The 27206-nt window shown below is 39.6% G+C and overlaps 1 protein-coding gene across 9 annotated transcripts in view; it reads left to right on the top strand.

Moving 5' to 3' along the window:
* Nucleotides 1-366: 366 nt before the first annotated feature.
* LOC149233436 (uncharacterized) overlaps nucleotides 367-27206 on the top strand; it is a 398293-nt gene continuing 371453 nt past the window's right edge. For 3 of the 9 annotated variants that reach the window (XR_016248236.1, XM_089379754.1, XM_089379758.1), the window contains exon 1: nucleotides 382-874. Coding sequence is in view for 5 of the 9 variants with exons in the window: in XM_089379754.1 (XP_089235880.1) it covers nucleotides 544-874 (331 nt within the window). In the remaining 4 variants the exon portion in view is untranslated. Of the gene's footprint in view, nucleotides 875-27206 lie in introns of all 9 variants that reach the window. The other 6 variants (XR_016248233.1, XM_089379757.1, XR_016248235.1 and 3 more) reach the window with 5 other exon arrangements.

Genomic DNA, 27206 nt, shown 5'->3' with positions numbered 1-27206 from the left:
ATTAAAATTAACCAGAAAATATATTCTGAAAAAAGCCATTTCATCTATAAATTAAACTACGCCGTATACAAATAATTTTTTTTTAAATATAACCTATTATTCGCTTTAAATATAAAATGTAAAAATAATTATTTATGAAATTTCTATTGCCTTGACCATAAGCCTTATCTTTCTTAAACCGAATGTGATGTCATGAGAATGAAACCGTCGAAGTCGAAAACCTTGCAAATGAAGAAGATCCTATTAACCATGAAGGAGTTTGTATTTTATCTGGTTATCGAGATAAAAACGAATTTCATACTTTGGTGGTGTCAATAAACAAGATCCTATTGACCATAAAGGGGTTGATGTCGATCTTGTCTGGGATCATTTTAATGTTTATGGCATTTGATGTGATTCAACGTTATGGAACAATTATCAAAATTGTAAATGCCACTTAATTAGTCACCCCACTTAAATTCCTTCATTTGGATAACTAACGGCTAATGCTTGCGGATGCGTTCATGTAAAAAGACTGACGATAGGTTGTGTTAATTGAGGAAAATGAGAAGTGGAGGCATGGGATGCAGCGTGGCTGCAACAACTCAATTCTACCGATGCAACAAACTATTCTTCCCACACACCATAATTGATGACAGAAGTAGAACACCAGTTCTTTCACAAAATCCATGGCGGAGGAGAGAATGGAAATGGAGAATAGTGAAGGCGTCGTCAAGTGAAGAGGACAAGAAGGCAGATCAGGGAGCTTCTTCCTGCAGGGAGATAAGGGTGTGTGTAAACAAAGCTTGCACCAGAAGTGGGTCGAGGGAGACTCTCACTTTCATTACAGGTCTTGCTCCTCCCAATGTTAAAGTCGAATCCTGTGGCTGTCTTGGTACTCTCCTCACTCTTTATGTATTTTCAGAGAATTATCTATCATCTAAGTATCGTTTAGAGTTTTAAGATACCTTCCATGGGAGTCCATTATCAATATGCAATGCTGTCGGTTCTCGGTTCTCTAATGTTTTCTATCAGTTTTATCTTTTCTTGGAAAACTGGAGAACTTGTTGGATAATATCAACCAAGAAAAATATACATCCTATAATATATGTGGGGTTTGGATTGATGGTTAGGTTTAATCCAGCTACTTTGGGTGGCAACTGAATTGATAGGCAGCTAAAACCAGTAGCGAATTAAATGAAAACTTAACAATGCCAGAAAATAAATGGATGGTGCCAGTTACATTGGGGTCATGGTTCAGTGGTGAAGTTGGTGGCATCATGGCATCGGTCACCAAGGTTCAATTCCCCAGATAAAAAGGAATTTGGGGTCAGGTGCAAGTCCTGGGTGAATTTTACAGAACAGTAATCCCTTCTGCAGCAGCTTAACTAAAAGAAATGGGCCGCTTGTGGGGCCCGACCTCTTTGGGTCAATTGTATTACCTTTGGGTTGGTTCTAATGCTTCTCAGGATACTCCTAGTAAACCTTGTGATGAATAGAGCAGTTTAGGGCATGGCATAGCTCTCCTTTATGATCTGGTTGCATTCTGATTTTGGGATACTTACATGTTTTACAAGGCAGCTTGCGTTATTTGAGGCACTTCACGTATTCTGGGGTATTGATCACACCTCCCCAGGCAATTTTGAGGCTATTTATGGACACCTGGACCTCTCCCTAGCATGCTACATGGAAGGACATGAAACACTATCCTTATTTGTCACTTTATGTACTGATTAGAACATCATTTGAGGGTCGATTTACACCTACAGCACTTGTGGCAGCTGTTGGGGCTGTTTGGCGAGTTGGAAGGGTGACGTGGATGACATGTCACTCTCTTGGAGTTGGTGTTATGATGTGAACATAGTTTGGATGAAATATCTTGAAGGATGATGAGCTGGAAATGAGGATCAATTTCATTATAATTTGACATTAGTTGGCTGGATGGTGGTTCTATGACCCACTTTAAAACTTAAAAATGTCATCCACCCACTTTATGGACATCCCTTGGTCCAAGGTATGGACATGGACCTTGTTTTGAGCCATCATTTAGAGGCATTGGACCACAATTTCAATGTTCTATAGAGCTGTTTCAAAGGTGACGTCCATCCAATGAGGGTCAAATCAAATTCAAATGAGGATGTTGCATCAAAGAAGGGGAATATTGGAGCCTTGGAGACGAATGTTGGAGACTTGTCCACCTTGTAAACATCTTTAAAGTTGGATCAGGCATCAATCAAGGATAGACGTTGGGTAGATTTTGACTTGGGCATTGCTTCATCATATGTTGGGGCTTAAACCGTGGAGGACCATTGACTATCTACAACCACCTTGGACCATTCAAAGGGTAGATGTGGTGGTTTGGACCATTTCTTCTCTTTCTTGGGAGGATCGACCCTCCTTTTTATGGGGCATTTACTCATCAAATCATTGTACAAGTGGCTTGAGCACTTTATTTTAATGATGTGTTAGTTTACTTGATTTTAGAAGTGAGTTAGATTTAGTTTGCTTTAGCTAGATCTAAGGAATTAAATCAAATAATGATATTTTACTCTAAAGGAAATTAGATCTCACTCTATACATAAGAGAAAGCTTACTCATTTGTACTCTTGGTTGGATTGTGAGAGCACTTTTCTCCTTGGAGCTTAATGGAAATATGTTTATAAAGTATTTCTGGTGTTAAGGGCTTATTTATGTGGTGAATGTTTTTGATTTAGAAGTTGTTCTTTCTTGGTTATTTTTTCTACATCATTAAATGCATTATTGTGATTATTCAAGACCACCATGAGACTATTTGAAGGGAAACTTTGTCACTTGGAAGGAGGACGTCTAGAGGCTCTTCTCACATGCTCTCATTTGTTGGTTTGGGGTAAGTTTTAATCCTCCTTGCTAGGCCATACTCTAAAGTTTCTTAGTAAGGGTTTTGATTCTATTTCATGACATAGTCGATCTAGTAGTTGAAGGCTTTCCTCATGGAGGGATCCCTTCTAGTGGGGCCATGATTTCATGATTTTCCTTGATTAGTAAAGGGGTTGATTTGGCTATTGGGTTCTAATATTTTACCCTAATCCACAAGCACTGGATAACCGACCGAAGAGGGTTTTCTTCTTGATGTCATCTTGCCACTTGAGTCCTCTTGACTCCATAGTCCTAGAAGGATATTGGCACTGATCTTCATATCCCTCCATCACCTTTTCCTTTCCTTTTTTCAAAAAACTCCAAAAAGTCATTTTACTATGGCTACTATAGACATCACCTTGTGCTCATTTGACTAAACCTTAGTGATCCTAGTAGGGAAGCGCCCCATGAGTTAGAGGGGAGCTGGCTTAAAGCGTGAGGACAAGTTGTTGAGGTGACAGTGAATGACCTTCCTAAAAGGTTCCTGCCAGATTGTGCATTGTGGATTGGTTTTATCACAGACAAAATTTAGGCAGTAACAGGAAGCACATTTAGAAAGTGGGCTGCCTATGGTGCCTAACTTCTTTGGGTGAGTTGACCTTTGGGATGGTTGTAATACTTCTCTTAGATTTAAAGGAAGCACTTTCAGAAAAAAGCAGTGCAATATGAGGTGAAGAGAACACAGGTTGAACAATGAATGCACTTCATGAAACATTGCCAATGACCGTATGATAGTCTGGATTAGCACTATAGAATCATAGATCAAACCATCCAGTGTGTGCTGATATGGCAGAGGCATGGACCGCAGTGCTAAGAGTGTGGGTAAGAGCATAGAAGGATCACAAAGTTTTGTCCAAAGCACTTTGAGGATTGATTCAGTGCCCCAAAGCCTTGACTAGTATCAAAGTTTAGGAATTGTAAAGAAAGGTGTTCAGAGTCTTTTTTTTAATGTACATTAATATTCAACATGAAATGCTCTGTTATGTTGAAGGAATGAAATGCTGTTTAATTAAACTTTAAGGATCAAAAAGTACAAGGTCATTTTGAATGACCAGGAGTTGCAGCTTATGACTAGCGCAAGATAAATAGGATTAAATGTGACCAAGTTGGATATCAAGTGTAGAGAATAAGGCTTAAGTATTATCTCAGAAGTGTCAAGGGAGTATTTTTCTATTATTTTTATTAATTAGAGATAAGAGATTTTACTGGGTGGGAGCTAACTTTTCCAGATCTAGAGCTGGTAAATGATGGTTGGGGGCTCATTCCCCATGACAAAGATGACCCCCCTCCAAATGTGGGTCTCATCCCAACAACTGTCTAGTAATTAGTGAATGTGGCATACCTAGACTACCTCCATTGACCATTGGGGCACTCTAAACAAGTTTCCTTCTTCATCTACAAGTCATATTGCCCCGCTGTGAGCACCTTGGTCTCCAACAACCACATAACAGACTTCCAAGCAATAAACAAGTGCAGAATTACCATTGCGAGGCCCAAATCATGAGTAGAAATCCAAATAAAATTTCAAGTATGATTATATGTAGATTCCTCATCATTTAAACCATGACTTTTTACACAATTCCCATAACCAACAGAATTCAAGAAACCAATGATAGGAGTAAAAAACTCAGCGATAAACTGTACATAGATAGAGAACAATACTCATCTTTCTCATGAATTTGTTCACCAAACAGGTTGAAAAGGAGCGATTCACCAACTATGGGAATCAGCTCTGGACTCTGACCCACGCCCTCTCATGCGATCACCATAATGAAGAATATACTTATGGGCTCTAATTTCACTTAACCCCACCCAAATTGCTCAAGAACTCAGACAGAATGAGACACTTACCATCACTACTCTCCTCCAGGCCACTCACATATCCTCCAGTCAACCGGGATCTTCTTCCTTTTGGTTAAACACAACACAAGGGAAGGACTTTCCCCTCTCTCCTAAACAGTCCATTAGAAATTTTTGCCTCATTGTGGGCAAGGAAGAATTTGGCTTGACCATTGTTCTTTGAGAACCTATAAGGTGAACCTTGTTGATTTGGGGTAGCATCGAATGTGCTCTAGCCACGAAAATTGGTGGAGAGGCTAAAACACATGAGATCTCCAATACCCAGAAATGGTTTGGGCAGAATCTAACCAGTTTGGGAGATATTAAAATAATTAATATTTTTAATGGAGTCCCTAAGTCTAAACTTAGGGAAAATAAAATATTAATGTGAATTAATATAAAACTGAGTTAGAATGGTCCAAAAGTCATGGATCAAGCCAGATCTAATCTTAACCGTTGATTAGGGACTTAATCTCGGCCATTGAATTGTCAACGAGAAAAGTATAAGAGGAGGCTTGAGGGTCACTTGGAGAACACACCGAGTTGATCAAGATTTCGATTTTCTGGGGCAGGGTTTGCTGAGGAAGTCGAAAGAGTGATCAGAGTTGCAGCTAAGGGGTAGTGAATACAGAAGCAGAGAGGCAGAGATAGTACCAGGAGGATCAACGCAGAAGCCGGGAGAGAGGGACGCAGAGCCAGCCAGAGGTTCACGCAGAGCCAGCCAGGGCTCATGCAGAGGCAGCCCAGGAGTTGCGCAGTGCCTTAGAGAGCCAGCGTGGGTGACACAAAGGCTCTAAGGGCTACTGCAGTGCCTCCAGAGGTTGATGCAGGGCAAGCTAGGGTGATGCTGGGCCAGAAAGGGCTGACGCAATCCCTAGAGGCTGACGCTGGGGTTTTCGTGGGGCAGATTGGAGCTGGGAGCTGTCGGAGTGTTTATCCGGGGTTTCAGCCGGAACATCTGTCTCCGACTGAGAGGTACTACTGCTAAGATTATTCTCTGTTGGGTGAGCCAGTTTTGGCACCCAGATTGTATTCTGAAACTGCTTAATAATTAAAACCCTCAGATAGCTGCACCGATTTTCCCGCATTGGGTTTTTCCGGGGACATTGGTCCAAAAACAACGATGTCACTTGTGTGCTTGTTTTGTTTCCTTCAGTTGATGATCTGTAATGTGTTGAGCATGTACTTGTATTTATTTTCAGTATTTACATGGTAAATAACTTGTTAATTAATCAGAACAAGTAGGCATAAATAAATCAGAAAAGTACATGAAGGGTTTTTAACAGTTAGACTTAGAAATTCCAACAAACCTTTGGTTCAATCATGGTAATTCTTGGCACTACTACAGGGTCGCAGATTGCTCCAATATTCATGGACAATATAGCCATGGTTCTTCATCTCAGAACCATGGTCCCTTCTCCTAACAGTGATTGGAACCATATGGGTTCTTTTTTGTAACATGGACATGCATAGTGAAGAATGGGAATAGAGTGGAATGCTTACTTGTCGAATGCTGTGTTATCGGAAACTCCACGTCATGGTACCAAAAACATATTTCCATGTTATGAAAAGGTTCCTTGTACGAAACTCCTTTGAAACACAATTGAAATGATTCAATGGTTTTTCATATTTTCGAAACGCTGTATTGACCATTTCAACCAGAGCTTTGACTGTTATGGCTGATGTATTGGTCATATCAACAGTGACATTTCAAATGCTAAAATAATTTTAAAAAATACTAACATAAATTTCTTACGTGTTAAGTTATAAACAGAAGGATTGGGGCTCTCTTAATGACTTAACCCTATTTTTGGATTTATTTCCAAATTTGAAATCCATGAATGGTATTATGAATTTTTTATACCCTGTGTGTATTTGACGTATTGAAGTTGTATTGTATTATGACTTTTTAAAATCTCTTTTGGTAGCATTGTCTCCCCTCATGACGTTCCAACCATTTCACCAGATTAGGAAGGTCCATTGGAAGATGTGATTGAGAGGATTGAAAGGATGAACCTTGATTGAAATATAGTACCATCTCAATCAGTGGAGCAACCTAGACCATCTCAGAAAGGCCCACCAAAGTGGCTCATCAAAATACTTGAATGTGTTTATCCCAATGAGGTCAGAAAGATAGGAACTAGAGGTTCCACCAAACAATATGGAGGTGATGTAGATAATTTTGATTTAGGTGATTTTGAATTGAATTTATCTACGAACTTTGAACCAATTATCTTTGAAGAATCTACTTCTAATGATGAGTGGAAAGAAGTAATGTAGAAGTTTGGTGCTCTCATCAAGATTGGGACATGGAAGTTGGTCGACCCTCGGAACCAAACTAATTGGATGTAGGTGGGTCTATACGAACAAGTACAAATCAGATGGCTCACTTGACAAGCACAAAACAAGGCTCATGGCAAAAGGATTTGCACAAAGAGAAGGCATTGACTATGAGGAGACTTCCCCCCCAACAAAATGGGCCCACCATCTGCACTCTTTTACTTAGCAACATAGAATGAATGGAAAGTTCATCAAATGGATGTGAATATTGCTTTCTTGAACAAAGACTTGAAAGAGAATGTCTTCATGGCTTAGGCTGAAGGTTTTGTTATGAACGGAGAAGAACAAAAGGTATGCAAACTCATCAATCCTTATATGGCTTGAAACAAGCATTGCGAGCCTCGTATGAAAAATTAATTGGGCATATTTTGAAGTTAAATTTCAAGCACTTTAACCTTGATGATGCAAATTTGTTTGTCAAGAAAGTTGGCAAAATTGTTGTATATCTTGTAGTGTGTGTGGATGACCTGTTGATAATAGGGAACAATGAAGGTTATATTGCATCGATAAAGAAAGAATTGAAGAAAAGCTTTGAAATGACAGATTTGGGACATCTTCACTACTACTTGGGCGTTGAAGTGATTCAAAATGGAAAGTACATATTCGTCTCCCAGAATAAGTACATGGGGAGCTTGTTGAACAAATTTTGCATGGTTGAATGCAACCCTCTCTCTACTCCAATGAAATAGAACTGAATCTCACATCAAAAGAAGGGAATGAGTTTGAGGATACAATCAACTTGTGGGAAGTCTCATCTACCTTACCAACACTAGAACAAATATGTCATTTGTTGTTGGCATCCTTTTCAGCTTCATGCAAAAACCTTGTGAAGGACATTGGTCTTATGCAAAAAGGGTTCTAAGATATTTAAAAGGAACTTAATATTTTGGAGTTAAGTATTCTAAGGTGGATAATTCAATCTAATTGGATATTCTAATTTAGATATTGATTTGGATGAAGCAAATGGAGTTTCAACTTTAGGCTATCTCATGAGTCTTGGATCAATAGTTTCTCTTCGAAGTCATGCAAATAGTCAGCGCTAGAAGTTCCACAACAGAGGCAGAATATGTGGCAACTATAGAAGCAATAAAAGAAATTGTGTGTCTAAGGAAAAAACTTGAATACTGCAGTCAACTCCTTTTCTGGTTGACAATATTTTTGGAATCAAGTTGGCCAAGAATCCTAGATTCCATGATCAAACCAATCATATCAACAAAAAGTATCATGTGATCGAATATCATGTAGAGGCCAAGACTATTCATTTGTGACATTGTTTCACAAATGATAAAATTGCAAACATCTTCACCAAAGTGCTCGAAAGAGAAAACTTTGAAAAGTTCAAAATGATACTTGGTCTCACGAACACCCCTTCAGCTTAAAGGGGAAAATGTTAGACACATAATACTTCGGGATTCTGTGTTTGTAAATAAATTGTATAAATGAAATATGAAGAGTCATAGGTGGATAGAAAGAGCCACCCAAAACTTGCAAGATGAAACTGAAGGCTGATTCCATTGTATTAAACACCAATTCACGTTAATGTAAGATAGGTCAAGTTTGGAGTTACTCCTCAAACTCACACTTTGTCCTCACTAGATATATCAATTATCTCACTTATATCATAAACATAGTTACCATGAGATATCATCATTAAACTCTCAATCACATTCCCTATCTTTCTTTTACAATAATTAGATTCATCAAAATGAGAGCCTTGCATCACAATTAGCTTTTACAAGTTGTAGTAAACTAGTGTTTACTCAAGTTTTGTTGAAAATGTAACTAGCGTCGGTTTTCATAATGTAGTAAAATGTAATTTTTATCAATGACATATTTATTATATTCATTTTATTTTTAGTCAAAGCATGTTCTTCATGCTTATAAAGTCAAAAGAGTCATAATTTATTATGTGTCAAAAAGAAATGTATTTGAGTCAACTCCCATTTGGAAATTTTGTAAGAAAAGAAAAATAATTTTTATTTTGAGTCGAAGAGTCAAACAAAGACCAAGTCGACTGTCCTTGGACAAGTTGGCCTATGTGGCACCTATTTGACCCTCTTGGACAACTATATATACAATTCAACTTGACCTCTTGGGAGATCATTCATTCATCATCACGCACACATCGATTTTGATGCCAAAACAAGAAGATAAGACAGCCGAAGTTAAAGGAGAGAGAAGGAAGCTATGTTGCACAGAGACCCGTCCCCACCAAAATTCATGGCATTTCCTTTGTCCTGACAATTCAGGTACTTTGGAACTTGTCGAAAACGTCCTCAATTGGCCAGAGATTCCATCGGGGACTTCGGGACTTCTAGGCCGTCCCCAAGCGTCCCTTGAAAAAACGGGGACTTTTAGGGGACTTCCCAAATGTCCCTTGATAAATCAGGGACTTTAGGACGTCCCCTGATATCGTGCTCCTTAAACGTTAAAAAAATTTAAATTAAAAATGAAACTAAGTTATAAAGTCTAAATGGTAAAATTTAAAAAACAATTTTGAAATTTAAAAACCTAAACACTACTCATACCTAAACCTAAACCTACCTACCGCACCACTCATACGAAACCTATTGCAAACTAAACCTATCGCAAGACGGCGACAAGTTGAGCATAACACATCAGCGAGTTCATAGAGAACATTCATGGTGGTGAGAACAGAGAACTCGAGCTTGTGGGTCTAAATGGCAGGTGAAGTAAACATTGAACACAAAACTTTGAGACGACGAAGGCTTTAAAGTTTAGCTACTATTTAAATTTTGAAATGATTCATCATGCATTGCAACATCATAGAATGATTATGTAGAGAATAGTAGATTGTGCTGTAGCAGATTAATAGTACTTAAGTTCTTGATAATGGGCAATGATAACAAAATCTGTTTTTGTGATGCACAATGATGATTAGATAGTATTAGTATTAGACTATTAGTATTTTATGTTGTAATTTGAATTTCAAAATTAGTAATCGTTCTAATTTTTATATTTTAGAAGTTCAAAATTTGCCGGGGAGCTGCCAGATCAGCCGGGAGGGTTGACGTCAGAGCTCTAGGAGGCAAGGAGACCCAACGTAGAGCTGACGCAGAGCCTTAGAGAGCTCCACGCAGGCCCACTGCAAAGGGGCAGGCACTTCTAGCTGGGGATAGTCAGTTCAGTTGCCGGACCAGCCGGGATTTGCCGGGTAGAGTGAGGTAATCTTACAATTCTTCTCTGCCAGTTGTATTTCTTTGTAACTGGATTGTCGGGAGGGAATCCAGAGTTGTATTCAGAACTATTGCTTAATAATATAAAACCCTCAGAGCTGCTGCACCAGTTTTCCCGCATTGGGTTTTTCTGGGGACATTTGTCAAAAAATAACGATGTCGATTGTGTTATATTTTCTTTCTTGCTCAGTCTCTTATTTCCACATATAAATTAATTAAGTGAAGGTTGCAGTGTATGTATTACGATATTTTCCATAGGAAACAAGAAGTAATTTGTTTAAAGGAATTTAACAAATAGGAGTAATATCATGAGTTGGTGTAGTAGGGATTCATGTTGTGGAATTTTCACATGGTATCGGAGCTGCAGGTGAAGCAAGAAGAGCAGAGCCGGTAGATCCAGCGCTGAGCAGAAAAGGGAAATCAAAAAGCTGCAGGAGGCAGTAGTTCGAAACCCTAGAGGGTTTGCATAGTTCTTAGCCGGAGGGCTGAAATTTCGAGGCAGTCTCTCTCCGAGAGAGTCGACGGAGAAAGTTTCCAGATCGAATTTTTGTCGGGGCAGAGGGAGTAGCACAGAAGCCTGAACATGAGGAGAACTGGTGGGACACAGATTTTTCTGCAGCCAGTTTGCTAGGCAGAAAATCGTTAGAAGGAAGAGGAGAAGCACGATTGAGGGAATTTCTTCCTCAGAGAATTCCTAGCCAAGGAATTCGAATTATCTAGAGTTGAGCAGCAGCAAGGGGCAGCAGTTTTACTAGCTCCAACAGGGAGTGCATAGGCTAGCCCAACAGCAGCACAGAGGAGAGAGGAGGTCATTCGACTTTTTATTTTTGGCAGAAATGGCAACTAGTGGCTTGAGGGATCAGGACAGATTGGACGGAGCATCTAACTATGTCATCTGGAAGGCAAGAATGTCATTCCTTCTAGATGAGCATGCCCTCAAGACATATGTTGACAACGTGGTGGCTGAGCTTGTGGATGCAGATCTGCTAAAGTACAAAGCTGAGATGGAAAAGGCCAAGAGGATGATCCTGGATGGAGTCACGGATCACGTGGTGTGTCACGTTGCTAGTAGAGGGACTGCTAAGGAGATGTGGGATGCCTTGGCCACGTTATATCAAGGATCTTCTGAGCAGCGAAAGATGTACTTGGAGCAGAAGCTGAGATCTGCTTAGATGCAGAAGGGAGAGCGTGTGGATCCATTCCTCACGAAGCTGAAGGAAACCCGTGATGAGTTGTTTGCTGTGGGGTATACACCTTAGGGTTCAGAGTTGGTTAGAATGGCCGTCAATTCTGTCTCAGATGAGTGGCAAGTCTTTGTCTAGAGTATCCTGGGCAAAGCAACACTGCTGAATTGGGATGAGATGTGGGCAGCTCTAAAACAAGAGGAGCTGAGGAGAGACTTAGTCAAGGTCAAACTTGACGGAAGCAGCAGTAGCAGTGGGTCGAAGCCCAAGGAGGAGGAGGATAATGCAGCCTTTGCATCGAAGGGACAGTAAGAGCATCAAGTGTTTCAGGTGTGGTGAGATGGGTCACTACGCTACTCAGTGTCCTCTCAAGAAGAAGGACAAAGATGAGAAACACGATCCAAAGGCTGCACCTGCGAAGATCGAAGAGGAGTTCGCCATGACAGTCGAGATACCTCTAGGAGGGAGGTGGGTTGATTTGGAGTTGTAGTTTGAAAGAGCTACAGATGGGCAGGATCCTTGAGGAGTCCACCTCTTGGATCAATACCTTGCTACGGGAGCCCAGTTTTGCAGTAGCAGGATGGACTAGTGTCAGATGGTGTCGAGGAGTGTCAGGGAGATAGCTGCAATGGTTAGGAGCGCCAGAGTCTGAGCAGCGCAGAGCAGAGTTGACAGCAGTGCAGATGGCATAGAGCAGAGGTTAGCAGTAACGCAGTAGATTCAAAGGGTCAACGCAGAGACTAGCAACAGTCAGGCTCCAACATTCACGTGGTATCATACTGAACACAGTGAGTTCAGTAATTTTGGATGTTTTTTCGTTACTATAAGCAACAGTTTGCAGTGCAGTGGCAGTTGGTAGTTGGCAGTGGTAGTGCTAGTAGCAACATAGATGCAACACTTGAGAGGGAGCTGTCGTACGGATGCAGTGTTGACAGTGGTAGTGTTAGCAATAGTACAGTTGTAGCTCCAATGCAGTAGTTGGTGGACAACATGTCAAACATCAGCAACGCAGAGGATGATGCTTCAGACTCAGAGCAATATGCAGCAGTGTATATTGTTAGAGTGCATTCCTCGATAAGAGGGAGTGTTGATTTGGGGTAGCATCGGATGTGCTCTAGGCCTCAAATTTTGCAGGGAGTCTTGGGCACATGTATTCCAAAGAATCCAAAAAGCGTTTTGGGAAATTCCACCCATAAATGATTTTATTAAAATAATTAATATTTTTTAATGGGACCCTTAGTCTAAACTTAGGAAATTTAAAATATTAATGGATATTAATCTAATTGTGGGTGTAACTTCTAAAAGAAGACGGAGATCAAGCCAAAATGATCCGAGCCTTTCATTAGGAGTTAATCTAGGCTGTTGGTTGTCCAATAGAAAGATATAAGAAGGGGCTTGAGGGTCATTTGGAAAATACACCGAGAGATCAAGAGATCAAATTTCTGAAGTGAGAAGTTCTCAGGAGGAAATTCTGATCGAGTAGATTTCTTGCAGTTGAGGGGCAGGGATAGTTGGGTTGGAGTATCTTCTCCAAGACCCCGAATACTCAGTAGAGAGGCAGAGAAGCACCAGTGGAGGCAACGCAGACCCAAGAAGGACTGACACTAGGCCAGGAGGGCCCACGCAGTGCTTGACGCAGAGCCAGAAGGGCCAACACAGAGGCAGAGTTGTCTTCCAACAGAAGTCCGAAATTTGTCGGGGAGCTGCCGATCAGCCGGGAGGGTTGACGTCAGAGCTCCAGGAGGCAAGGAGACCCAACATAGAGTTGACGCAGAGCCTCAGAGAGATCCACGCAGGCCCACTGCGAAGGGCCAACATAGTTGTAGCTGGGGACAGTCAGTTCAACTGCCGGATCAATCGGGATTTGCTGGGTAGAGTGAGGTATTCTCACAATTCTTCTCTACCAGTTGTATTTCTCTATAACTGGATTGCTAGGAGGGCATCTAGAGTTGTATTCAAAACTACTGCTTAATAATATAAAACCCTCAGAGTTGCTGCATCGGTTTTCCCGCATTCGGTTTGCTGGGGACATTTGTCCAAAAATAACAATGTCGATTGTGTTATATTTTCTTTCTTGCTCAGCCTCTTGTTTCCACATATAAATCAATTAAGTGAAGGATGCAGTGTATGTATTACGATATCCGCTGTAGGAAACAACAAGTAATTTGTTTAAAGGAATTTAACAAATAGGAGTAATATCATTAGTTGGTGCAGTAGGGATTCCTGTTGTGGAATTTTCACAAAGCTGACAATAGAAGCAGAACAATAACAAAGTCAAGGTCAGTATGCAACATTATAAAAATTTATCTAGCATGATATTCGTTTCAATTTCTATAAAGATAAGTTGATCTCATGCATCATAGTATAAGTCAAGCGATACAACCAATACAAAGCATTTCAGAAGTAGACTAATTTCTGATGAAATTTTAAAAGGACATAACAAAGAGGAGCATGTAGTTTAATAATATACATTGAAGGCATTAAATTGATTAGCAGCAAGGAAGCAAGCTTTAAAAGAGGTCTCTATCTACTAAAGGAAGAAATTCACTCTTATCATAAAGAAGGAGTCTCATAGAAGACCTTGCAATTAGAAATCAAAAGGGGACTCATGGATTAGAGTTATTATCTTCAAAAGGAGTTGAAGGAAAAACATAATATATGTTAGATATATTACTTTTAGATGTTGGAAATCGTACCAAGGAGAGGTGTTACTAGGCATTTATCCCTTTTAGCCTAGTGAACACATTAATTACTTTTGTCTTGGTGACATTTATGAGTTATATTAATGTCATGGGTGGAAAAGGTACTTAGAAGTGTTGTACCATGTACTTTTTCTAATATTAAAGTCACTTGTACTTTATAAAGTTATTTTATGTGTAAAGTAGTAAGTATACTTTTCTAATATTAAAGTGAGTTGAAAAATCACTTTATGAGAAAAATAGAAAAATGTACACAACTTGAAAAAGGCACTAGGAGACTTTTAAGTGATGAGGCCAATGTGTGAGGGGGGTCATTTGAGAGAGTTGATCCCAACTACACATCTTGAGATTTGGAGTTTAAATCTCAACCATTGGATCCTAGGTTTAGGGATTCAATCTTTTCCAAGGAGACAAAAGAGGGAAAATGGATCTCATTCTTCACTTCACACTTGAGAGAAAGAGATGAGGAAAAGAGAGGAGAGGAAAACTTCATGAAGGAGGAGAGAGTTTGCAGCTAGAGGAGGGCTCGAATTCCAAGGAGGCAGCCACAACAACATGAAAATCGAGGAGGAAGGAAACTATAGTAGGCACGAAATTCGAGGCAAAGAGGCACAAATTTTGAGGAGCAAGCTACGCAATTTTCAAGGAGACAACAACACAAATTTCAAAGGTTTCTGGGCATAAAATTCGAGGACATTACAACAATTGTCAAGCCTGAAATTTGAGGCACGAATTTCAAGATAGCTGTGAGAGGCAACGCAAAAATTGAGGCACTGTTCAACGACTGTCTGGCACAATTTTCGAGGCACAACAAACACCTTTAGCACAGAAATCGAGGCAACTTCAGCATAGATTTCAAGGTAGAATTCTAGGCACATTTTTCGAGGAGCTGGGCTGTGAGAAAACGCTAAAAATCTGGGCATGAGAATTTGTGAAATCTGAAAATTACAGTGGGCACACATTTCTAGAATTTGCATTTAATGCTTCAACTGAAAAGGGAGATAAGTACTATTTTTATTTTATTTACTTAGACTAAATTTCTCAACCAATAAAATCCTCCTTTGAAGACCGGTTTTCCCTAAGAGGTGTTAGCATATTCCAACACATAGGAAATAGTTAAGTATAACTTGGTCTAGTGTAGAGTTAGGTAAAGTGTGTTTCTTTACTATGTACTTTTGTAACTTACAATCCGATGGTTGATTCTCTCCTCGATATTACCGACACTTGATCCGTGGCTTAACACCCGATTGGTCCATGATCTCTATTTAAAGAGCATGGAGGGTCATTTGTAGGGTAACTGTTCATGAGAGAAGCTTATGTAAATTTTCATTCTTTTATTAATAAATTCCCTGAAGTGGCCGCGTTGGTTCAGGTCGTAGACTGTTTCCCTCTTTGAGGGTTTTAACCACGTCAAGAATACTGGTGTATTGATTTGTGATCTATTTGTGAGCGGTGGTGTCCTTTGTTGTTCTGTCTAAGGAACTTACTCTGTAAATTCCTACATGGTATCAGAGCTATTTGAGGGCCGCATCCATTGGTGATCCAAATCTGAAGCCGGTACAATTGCATCCGACTATTGTTTCCTAGATCTACTATTTCTGAGTGCTTTCGGGCCGAGAGGACTGCTCCATTGTGTTAGGAGCATCTGTTCCAGTGAGGAACCCCTTTCGTTTCACACGAAAAGGTTTCCAGAAGCCCTAGCTAAGTCATTTTTAAGATCTGGAGGTATAAAGTCTTTATTTGCAGTTCTAGCTATTCATCTCTCTGTTTATTTTGGTTTATTTAGCTCTCTATTTTTTATTACCGGATCAATACCTTTCATTTTTGCGTATGCTCTTTGCCCCGCAACTATGCGATCTAGGCAAATTAGAAACAGAAAGGAAAGATTTTTCTCGCGCGTATGCTCTTTTCCACCATGCCTTGGTGTGATCCCGGAAAATCATAAACATGGAGGAAAATATTTGGTTTCGGGTAAAGCTAACTTCAAGCCGTAAGGTTTGTTTTTTTTTGTATGTTCGTGTTGGGTTTTGTGGTTTTTGTTTTGTAGGCAAAAAAGAGCTTTTTCAAGTAAGCACGCACCCCAAAGCTTCAGTGACCTAAACCCCCCCCTTTCCTCTTCTCCAAAAATTACTAACCTTTTAAACTAGCTCACTTGGTCCAAAGTTACTTTATGAGAATAGAGGTCTTGAGTTCAAGCCATTCTTTTTGTTGAGTTACTTTTTCAAAAAGCACATATAACTTATGTTTTAAAGTTACTTTATGTAAAAGTGTTCTCACCCATTATAAAAAGTGAGTCACTTATAATTCTAAAGTCTCTTTATCTTTTATTTAAGTTACAATTTAGTGGGTAGCTCATAAAGTACCATTGTAAAAGTGACTTTCTGTTGACCTAGATTGTCATTGATGTCAATATTGAAATATTCTGGATGAGTAAACAATGATGTGAAGCCAAGCAGTGCAAATCCATGAAGAAACAGGAGCAAGAAGCCAAGGAGCAAAGCCATCAGGGAAGCCATCAGAAGAGGAACACATCAGAGGAGTATTGCAGAATATCAGAGCAAAGAATATCGGAAGTCACAGGAGCTATCAAGAGAAGCATATCGGAAGAGTTCATCGGAAATAGGTTATCGGAAGCCATCATGAAGCCAAAGCATAAGAGGAAGAGGTCATTGGAAGCAAAGAGGAACATATCAGAGCAGAGAATATTGGAAGTTGTCAGTCGTGGAGTCGTATTGGATGGCGTTAAGAGATGAACGACAAAGTTTTTGTTCTAGTGGAAAAGGAATCTGGAGGAGAGTCGTGGAGCTGTCGATGGTAGAAGATCTACGGTCATCGGAAGCGAATCAATTCGGGGCGTGTCCTGTGCATATTGATGAATTCGAAAAGATAGAGGAAGCTGAAGAGTGAGCGCAGAGGACATTGAAAGATCAAGCGAGCGTTGAGGAAGCCGAAGCTCAAGCAAGCAAGGAGGAAACCAAAGGTTAGGCATATCAGGCATATAAAACAGAGAACAAGGAAAGTTTAGTGTTGTTGGCGAACTGGAAGAAAGAAGGAATCTGAAGGTCCAACAGGATAGAAGGAAGCCGAAGGTCCAGTAGGATAGAAGGAAGACGAAGGTCCAGCCGGACAGGAGGCAGTCGAAGGATGAGCAACTCTGTTGATCATGTTACCCTGTGAAAGACTCGGACCTGTGATGAATTAATCAAGTACATAATGCATTCTCAAGAACAATTCCGTGTTATAATAAATAAATTTTTATCTGACATCGTTTGAAGGGAGCAGTAGCCAGCACTGGCATTGAAGCATATGTGATTTTGTTTCTGGGAAGTAAGAGAACAGTGAGAAGCAGTCACGCCTGAAGCATTTACTGTGACTGGTAGAACAGAGGCTTGAAACAGAGAGTTGGTTCTCGTGCAGAGCTTAGTACAACTAATAGTAGACTCACTAAAGCTGTGTGGAGACATTATCAGAGATTATGATGGCTATTTGATATCATCATGACATAACTTCTGCAGACTCTGTGTGGATAGTATGAAGAGTTGTGAAGACTTCTTCGTATGAAGACTAGTTTCCGTTGATGCTGTAGCATGGAGACTACAGTGAAGCTGTAAACAAATAGAATTCAGTAAAGAAGAGTTTTGGGAGCAGAGAATCACTATCAAACATGCCTTGAAAAGATTGGGTCGGAGCCCTTGGGGTTGGAGCCTAAGAATTGGAAGGATTAGTGTCCTTGGGGTTGGTGCCTTAGAAGTTGGAAGGATTGGTGTCCTTGGAGTTGGTGCTCCTATATCCAAGGTTGGTGCCTTGATAGTAGAGGGTTGGAACCCTTGGGGTTGGTGCCTCAGAACTGGAAGGATTGGTGTCCTGGGAGTTGGTGCTCCTAAGTCCAAGGATGGTGCCTTGACAAAACAGAGTTGGTGCTCTGGAGGTTGGAGCCTCACAAAAGTCCAAGTTGGTGCTTGGCAACAGATTGGAACCATATATATATATATTGTATCTATTTATTGCAAAGATTACATTAATAAAAGCATTTATTTTTGTTGTTCATCTTGTGTTCTGAATATAAATGTTTTAACTGGTAAAATAACAGTTGAAAATAAATACTGATTCACCCCCAGTATTTCCAACAATTGGTATCAAAGCCAGTACCTTCATTCAAAGCCTAACAGCTTGAAGGTTGATATTTAGAACACAAATGGCAAAGTCAAGGAAGAAAGTCTCCAATCCTCCTAAGGATGTGTCTCCCTCTACCACTAAAATAGAAGACAATCAATTTGAGGAGGCTCCATGGTTCAATGGGAACTTTAATATATGGGAAGCAAGAATGAGGAATTTCTTAAAGACTCAAGGCATTGAAATCTGGAAATCAGTAATTGTTGATAGCATGATGGATGGAGAATCCAAGGAGTACAATGAAAAAGCAATGAAGGCAATCTTGAATGGGCTACCTGATTCTATAAAGAACAATGTAGGAAAATATTCATCAACAAAGGGTATATGGGACAAACTTCATGACCTTCACTCAAAAGGAGCATTGACCATGACCATCAGTCAAGAAGATGATGGAAATCAAGAAGGAAATCCAGAACCCATCATAGAAGTTGAAAATGAGAATGATGACATCAAGGCTAAAGCAGACCTAGAAGATGAAGAGAATGAAAAAGATTTTGTAGAAGATCTCCTCGCTCAACTTACAGCTGCCATGGAAGAGATTATCAATTTGAAAAAGGAAAACAAGGAACTTAAGAAGAAAGCACTAGCTAGTGACCAAGACCAAACAAGGAAGAAAGTTGACCTTGTCCAGCTTCAAATACAAGAAAGGGATGAAGAGCTTGTCAAGCTTAAGAAGGAATTTCATCAAAACAAAAGAAAGCATCATGAAGAAGTCATATCCATGACAAATCAATTGGATAAAGCAAAGAAACGGGAAGATGCCTTGTCAAGTCAACTTGAACAAAGGCACAAGAGCTTGAACAAACTTGAAGAAGAGATTGGTCAGTACAAGGTAGAGGCCTCCTCTCTCAAATCTCAACTACAAGAAGCAAGAAAGTTAGCACAAGGAGCTGAGAAGACAATGGAAGCATTAGCAATCATAGAAGAACAGGTCGATGAAGCAGAAAAGGAGAGAAACACCATGATATGTCAACTAAAAGCAAAGGATGAAGAAATCTTCAAGTTAAAATCTAACATCAGACTTCTCAAGGCCGAAACATGTAAAGCTACAAGGAGCAAGGAAGAAATGGAGAGCAGTCTAGCAAAGGAAAATGAAGAAATCTTCAAAACGAAGTTAGATATCATCTCCCTTAAAATAGAAGCACATGAAGGTGCTCATATCAAGGAAGAAACTGAGGAACAACTTGCTAAGAAGAATAATGAGTGTGAAAGATTGGAAGAAGAGATTGTCTTCTTCAGGAAAAAGTTTGAAGGGATGAACAAAACCTTGAAGAGCTCTCAAGCCTTGGATGACATGCTCAGCCATCAAAGATGTCCATTTGATAAATCAGGTCTCGTGTATGCAGGTGAATCCTCAAACAAGAATGAAAATGCTTCAAACAAAAGGGATGTGAAGAAGCCAGAAAGAAATGGTGATGCTCCCAGTTCCAGCAAAGGCAAGGAGAAAAATCAAGGCAACAATGGAAGAAATCCTGCTCCAAGAAGAAATGTAGATAATGTTGAGGATGCTATAAGCAATGGTTATTATCAAAGGATCTCAAGACAGAAAGACTTCAGAAGACATCAAGGAAATCTCCATCTCCTAGGTACCAAAGTTTATTTATTGGTTATTGTTATTCTTGTACAAACTTTGGTCACATGGCAAAAGATTGTAAAGTATATCCTAAAGATAGATGTTATGGCCCCCAACCATATCATAAAGATAGATATTATGGTCCCCAAAAATCTCCAAGGAACAATTTTGCAGGAAGAAATCATGAATTGTTATTCATGAACAATGTAGAATGCTTCAATTGTCATAACATTGGTCATATGGCACGTGATTGTAACTTAACTTGGGCTCTTACACAAGCTAGAACCATGCAAAAGAAGAAAGTTACACAAGTATGGAGAAGGAAGCAAATAAAATCCGAAAGTCCCTTGAACTCTCCAACCAACAACACATGTTGTTGACTTGACGTTCGACAATCTTAGCATTTGATGGGAAGACTCTGCCAAAAGAGATGATGCATACAGTCAAGGGGAGCCTGTGATTCTTGATCATTATTGCAGAAGCTATTCGTGAAATGGTCCTTATAAAATCCTTGTTGATCTATATTAACAATCATTCTTTGATAAAGATCATTTCTCAGGAGTACTCTATTGAAGAACACGATCTTGTAACCATTCTTTGGATTGTTGTTTAAGATGTTTTCCACTTGATCACTAAGTAGAAATTGGAGCAACATAGAAGGTCATCTAATACTAGAGAAATAGGGCATATAACTATGTTGTTGTTACTACAAAAATGTCTCGACTCAGGGTTCCAATGTGAGAACAGGTAAATTATGGACACAAATAGAGGCAACCTTCAAACAAACAGATACATCTGGGAATGAAGCTTGAAGTAAGAGTAGCTGGCAGCATAAAACAAAACTGAAGCATTGCAAAAAGATGCAAATCAGCAAAAAGAATTTGAAAGTCAGTCACAGTTTGGATATCAAAATCTGCTAGTGGAGATAACTTGCAGAGACTTTTACAAGAACTCAAGGAAAAGATGGCTCATTAAAAGACTATAGAAAGGAGAATGTTGTGAGAAGCATAAAGATACAAAGGAACTTGGATCTGAAGAAAGATAGCAATTTCAGTGGCATTTTTTTCTTTTGATTCGGACTATGAAGGCCTCTTAATTCTAACTGTGGAAACAATATAATATGGATTGAAGCATAAAAACTTGGACTTGAACATTTGGTGTGTGGCTATTTGCAATCTGTTTGAAAGCATTGAAGTGGAGCATCTTTAAGCATTGTTGAAGCCATGATAAAGTAGTTCTGAGACATGAAGAGGGGATAATGTGCTAATTGATGATAAAGCATCAATCCTTCTATATTGAGTAAAAAGAAGAGCACTATTACAGGGGGAGTAACATACCCATAAAGATCTACTATTCATAAAGAACATAAGTAGTTCGACAGGGGGAGTCCTTGTGCACTCCTTTGCCATTGATGTCAAAGGGGGAGAGAAGAAGAATATTGCCATCAATGACAAAGGGGGAGATTGTTGACCTAGATTGTCATTGATGTCAATATGGCAATATTCTGGATGAGTAAACAATGATGTGAAGCCAAGCAGAGCGGATCCATGAAGAAATAGGAGCAAGAAGCCAAGGAGCAAAGCCATCAGGGAAGCCATTAGAAGAGGAACACATTAGAGGAGTATTGCAGAATATCAGAGCAGAGAATATCGGAAGTCACAGGAGCTATCAAGAGAAGCATATCGGAAGAGTTCATCGGAAACAGGTTATCGGAAGCCATCATGAAGCCAAAGCGTAAGAGGAAGAGGTCATTGGAAGCAAAGAGGAACATATCAGAGCAGAGAATATTGGAAGTTGTCAGCCGTGGAGTCGTATTGGATGGCGTTAAGAGATGAACGGCGGAGATGAGTTTTTGTTCTAGTGGAAAAGGAATCTGGAGGAGAGCCGTGGAGCCATCGATGGTAGAAGATCTACGGTCATCGGAAGCGAATCAATTCGGGGCGTTAACCAAGACGAAGGGCGGATTTAAAGCTATAAGTGGGATTTCGGGCGGATGCAAAATGGTAAGTGGTATTTAGAGGAGAGCGCCCGATTCCATTCAATGGTTGACACGTAGCAACTAGAGGAGAGAGAAAAACCGCTCATTTCGGGTAGGTAACTCTCGTGCAAGTAGTCCACCCGAAATCGCTGTAGATCGTCGGATTTTGGGGGTTGAAATCTACAGTGGAGAATGGACCTGACTGCACCATTGTAATATGCCCTAATGTTATATCGTGTCCGCCACGTCGGGAGTTATGTATCGCAAGTGTTTAAGGCCTTGTCATATTAAAGCTCTGATTGCGATATCGCAAGTCTCAAAGGGATGCAAACCTGCGATTGCGATATATATATATATATATATATATATATATATATATATATATACGGACCCGACGGGTGTATTAACTTCTGTTTAATGTAATATCGCATCTGGTTCAATCGCAAGTCTTGAAGGAGTGTAACGATATAAACTGCTGATTGCGATAAGGCGATGGACCCGATGGAGTTATTAACAACTAGTTAATAACATAATCACATCCGCTCCGTCGGCAACAGGGGAATCGACTATACTATGGGCACGACTTATAAAGACCTCCAGAATGTTGCGATTGCGATTGTGGATTTAAAGGAATAACTCTGACTGTTCATGAATGTTGTGATTGCCGTAAAGAATAAGTCTATTGTTTGAATAATAATAAAGATGGCCTCTCTTCCTAATTAACATGTCCTGTGAGTATTGATGAATTCGAAGAGACAGAGGAAGCTGAAGAGTGAGCGCAGAGGAAGCTGAAAGATCAAGCGAGTGTTGAGGAAGCCGAAGCTCAAGCGAGCAAGGAGGAAGCCAAAGGTCAGGTGTATCAGGCATATAAAACAGAGAACAAGGAAAGTTTAGTGTTGTTGGCACACTGGAAGAAAGAAGGAAGCCGAAGGTCCAGCAGGACAGAAGGAAGACGAAGGTCCAGCCGGACAGGAGGCAGTCAAAGGATGAGCAACTCTGTTGATTGTGTTACCCTGTTGAAGACTCAGACCTGTGATGAATTAATCAGGTACACAATGCATTCTGAAGAACAATTCTGTGATATAATAAATAAAGTTTTATCTCACATCGTTTGAAGGGAGTAGTAGCCAGCACTGGCATTGGAGCATATGTGATTTTGTTTCTGGAAAGTAAGAGAATAGTGAGAAGCAGTTACGCCTGAAGCATTTACTGTGATTAGTAGAACAGAGGCTTGAAACAGAGAGTTGGTTCTCGTGCAGAGCTTAGTACAGCTAATAGTAGACTCACTAAAGCTGTGTGGAGACATTATCAGAGATTATGATGGCTATTTGATATCATCATGAGATAACTTTTGCAGACTCTGTGTGGATAGTATGAAGAGTTGTAAAGACTTCTTCATATGAAGACTGGTTGCCATTGATGCTGTAGCATGGAGACTACAGTGAAGCTGTAAACAGACAGAATTTAGTAAAGAAGAGTTTTGGGAGCAGAGAGTCACTATCAAACATGCCTTGACAAGATTGGGTCGGAGCCCTTGGGGTTGGAGCCTCAGAATTGGAAGGATTGGTGTCCTTGGGGTTGGTGCTCCTATATCCAAAGTTGGCGCCTTGATAGCAGAGGGTTGGAGCCCTTGAGGTTGGTGCCTCAGAACTAGAAGGATTGGTGTCCTGGGAGTTGGTGCTCCTAAGTCCAAGGTTGGTGCCTTGACAAAACAAAGTTGGTGCTTTGGAGGTTGGAACCTCACAAAAGTCCAAGTTGGTGCTTGGCAACAGATTGGAACCATATATATTGTGCCTATTTATTGCAATGATTACATTAATAAAAGAATTTATTCTTGTTGTTCATCTTGTGTTCTAAATATAAATGTTTTAAATGGTAAAATAACAGTTGAAAAGAAATATTGATTCACCCCCCCTCCTCTTAGTATTTCCAACACTTTCACTTATTTATAAAAGTGAGTCACATAATTTTTTTTTTAAAGTGAGCTAATTAGATTAAGTTTGGAAAGGGGGGGATTTTTTTTTTTAATATAACATTATCATTCATTTTCGCACATTCACGCACTTCGTCGGCATCTTCAACAACTTTTCTTCAAAAAGCCATAACTTCTTCATTTGGAAGCCGTTTTCAGAGCCGTTTTTTTTTTGAATCAACCTAATTTTTCAAGATCTTTCCATTGGAACACTTAGTTTCAGCATTTACAACTTCAGTTTCTGTTAAAATGGGAAGTCCATGACAAGTTATTCTTGACAGCACCAACTACTTCCAATGGTGGTCCTACATTGTGGATTTACTTAGAAGTGAAGGTCTTTACAGAATAGCCTCAGGCCAAGAAACCAAACTTCAAGAGAAGATAAGGTAGCCAAATGGGAGAATAGGCAAGATCAAGCATGTGGGTTGATAGGGATGTCTATTTCTCCAGACCTTAAATTCCATATCGCAGAACTTGATACTCCCAATGAAGCAATGAAACAACTCACTAAAGTTTTTGGAATTAAAAATGAAATTAGAGCCCATCAACTCGAAAATGAGTTGCTTACATTGGACCCCAATAATTTTTCTTCCATTGAAGATTTTTTGTCCAAGTTCAAGACCCTTAGACTTCTCTTGGAAGGTGTTATGGTTAAAAAAGAAGATGGTAGCCTTATTTATTCCATTTTTACTAAGTTGGGACCAGCGTACTTTGTGTTTGTTTCCACCTTCCATTCTACTAGAGAAGCCTTTATTTCTCAAGGACAAGACTACAAGTCCCCCTCTTTCGATGCCTTTTGTGATTCTTTAATAAGAGAACAAGAAAAACTCTTATATCTTGGTCTTCTTAATCTTAAAAACTCTTCTAAGAAAGCCTTAGCCGCTTAGCAGCAACCAAATTCAAAGAATCCTAAGAAGCAATATCCTAAAAAGAATGGTCCTAAACCAAACAAGGGTCCTAAATAATTTTGTCTCAAAATGAAAAATCATTTCAACAAAATGATGAGGCAAATAAAAACAAAGGGAAGAAGACTGATAGACATTGCCACTTTTGTAATTGAGATGACCACTTAGAATCCAAATGCTTTAAGAAGATGGAAGCCTTGGAAGCAACAATGAAGAAGCATAACATCCATTTGGAGCACTCTTCAACTTCAACTTCATCTTCAGGAATAACACTTTCTGCATGTGGTTGTCATTGGTCAAGCATCTTGGTCTGCTTATGCACTAAATGTATCTTCTTCTTCTCTTTCTCATGAGTGGCTCATTGATTTTGGAGCTTCTTATCACATGGCCAAAAACAAAGCCATGTTTTCTTCTTTAAATTATTGTAACACCAAAAATATATATGTTGGTGATGATAGATCTCTTAGTGTTGTAGGGACTGGAACTGTTCATCTAGACAATGGTCAATTTAATGATGTATTATGTGTTCCAACCCTATCCTACAACCTTCTATCTGTATATCAGATAACTCATTTAGGTGAAGGTAAAATTGTTGAATTTTCACCTCACAATGTTGTCATTAAGGACCTAAGAGATCCTAGACAGATTTTAGCTACTGGCATTGCTGATGATTCTACAAGGTTGTATAAGTTTAACAACTTTGGGTCATCAAATCTTCCCTCGGTATTTGTTGCTCATAATGATGAAGTGAGCAAACTTGGCATGAGCGATTTGGTCACTTAAACTATCGCTGCCTTCAAAATTTGTGTAAAGAAAATATGGTGACAGGTCTTCCAATGGTATCTTCTAGAGATGGTGTTTGTTCCGGATGTGTAGTCAGAAAACATCATCGAGATAGTTTTGAAAAATGTGCCTCTTGGCACGGCTTAACCCCTTTACAGCTTGTGCATAGTGATTTATGTGGTCCACTTCCAGTTGTTTCATTCTCTGGCTACAAGTATTTCTTAACTTTCATTGATGATTTCTCCAGAAGCACTTCGGTATACTTTCTTAAAACTCAAGAGTGAAGTATTTAACATGTTCTTTACCTTTAAGGCCTTTTTGAAAAACAATCTGGATATCAAATTCTTAAGCTAAGATCTGATAATGGCGGAGAATACGTTAACAAAAAATTCATCAACTTTTGCATTGAGAATGGAATTCAAATGCAACATACTGTTCCATATACTCCACAACAAAATGGTGTAGCTGAAAGGAAGAATCGCACCTTAAAGGAATTGGCTAATTGTATGCTTCAATCTAAAGGACTTAGTCTTAATTTTCGAGCAGAAGCAATTAACTATGCAAATTAGATAGTAAATCGCACTCCTACTAAGGTTTTAAAGAATATCACTCTAAAAGAAGCATGGAGCTCAATTAAATCAGATGTAAGTCACTTACGTGTTTTTGGAAGTGAAGCATGGGCCCATATTCTAGATGAGAAACATAAAGCTTCAGAAACTAAGAGTGAAAAATGTATTTTTGTTGGATATTCTAAAGATGTCAAAGGATATAGACTTATTCCACTTAAGTCCAAAAATGTTATCATTAGAAGAGATGTAAAGTTTGGTGAAAATATATCGACCTACGAGCCTAGTTCGACGGATGTGCCAATTCTCTCTATCCCTTCTACTTCTGAAAATATTTCTTCTTCGGATGATGATAGCGAGAATGACAATCCTCCCCAGCCTTCTCAGGATCCTCCTTCAGCTCCTCAGCTTCCAAAATGGGTCTGTGCTACTTGGGATGCAGCGGGTGCTCTTGCCGGTGATCCTACAAATCAGCGATGTACATGTTCTCAATTCGATAGAGCCTCTTCTTTACTAGCTCAAGCTTCAGCGAATTATGATCCCGACACCTTTGCAGAAGCGTCAGGTCATCTAGATTAGGATGCAGCTATGAATGAAGAATATCATTCATTATTGGCAAATGATACATGGGATCTTGTTCCTCTTCCAAAGGGACAAAAACTTGTTAGATGCAAATGGGTTTATAGAACCAAGTATGGACCAGATGGAAAAGTTGATAAACATAAAGCTCGTCTTGTTGCTAAGGGTTTTTCACAAGTTGAAGGCATTGACTATACTGAAACCTTCTCCCCTGTTGCCAAAATGAACTCTATTTGCCTTGTTCTTTCCCTTGTTGCCTCTTTCAAATGGGAAGTCCATCAGATGGATGTTAAATCTGCCTTCTTGCATGGGGACTTGCATGAAGAAATCTATATGGAACAACCTATTGGCTTTTTACAAATAGACTCTAGCCTTGTATGCCGGCTTAAGAAATCCCTTTATGGTCTCAAGCAAGCCCCTCGGGCTTGGTATGCTAAAATGGATAGCTTTCTTTTAGAAACTGGCTTTTCTAGGTGTCATTCTGACAATACTGTCTACACCAAGAAAGTGGGCAAGTCTCTTATCATTCTTGTTCTTTATGTTG

The sequence above is a fragment of the Pinus tabuliformis genome, chromosome J, assembly GCF_031772625.1.
Source record: "Pinus tabuliformis cultivar Carrire ecotype Pingquan chromosome J, CPIR1, whole genome shotgun sequence".
NCBI classification, from domain to species: domain Eukaryota; kingdom Viridiplantae; phylum Streptophyta; class Pinopsida; order Pinales; family Pinaceae; genus Pinus; species Pinus tabuliformis.
The sequence above is the reverse complement of the archived record's forward strand: the minus strand, read 5'-3'. Positions and strand labels throughout refer to the sequence as shown.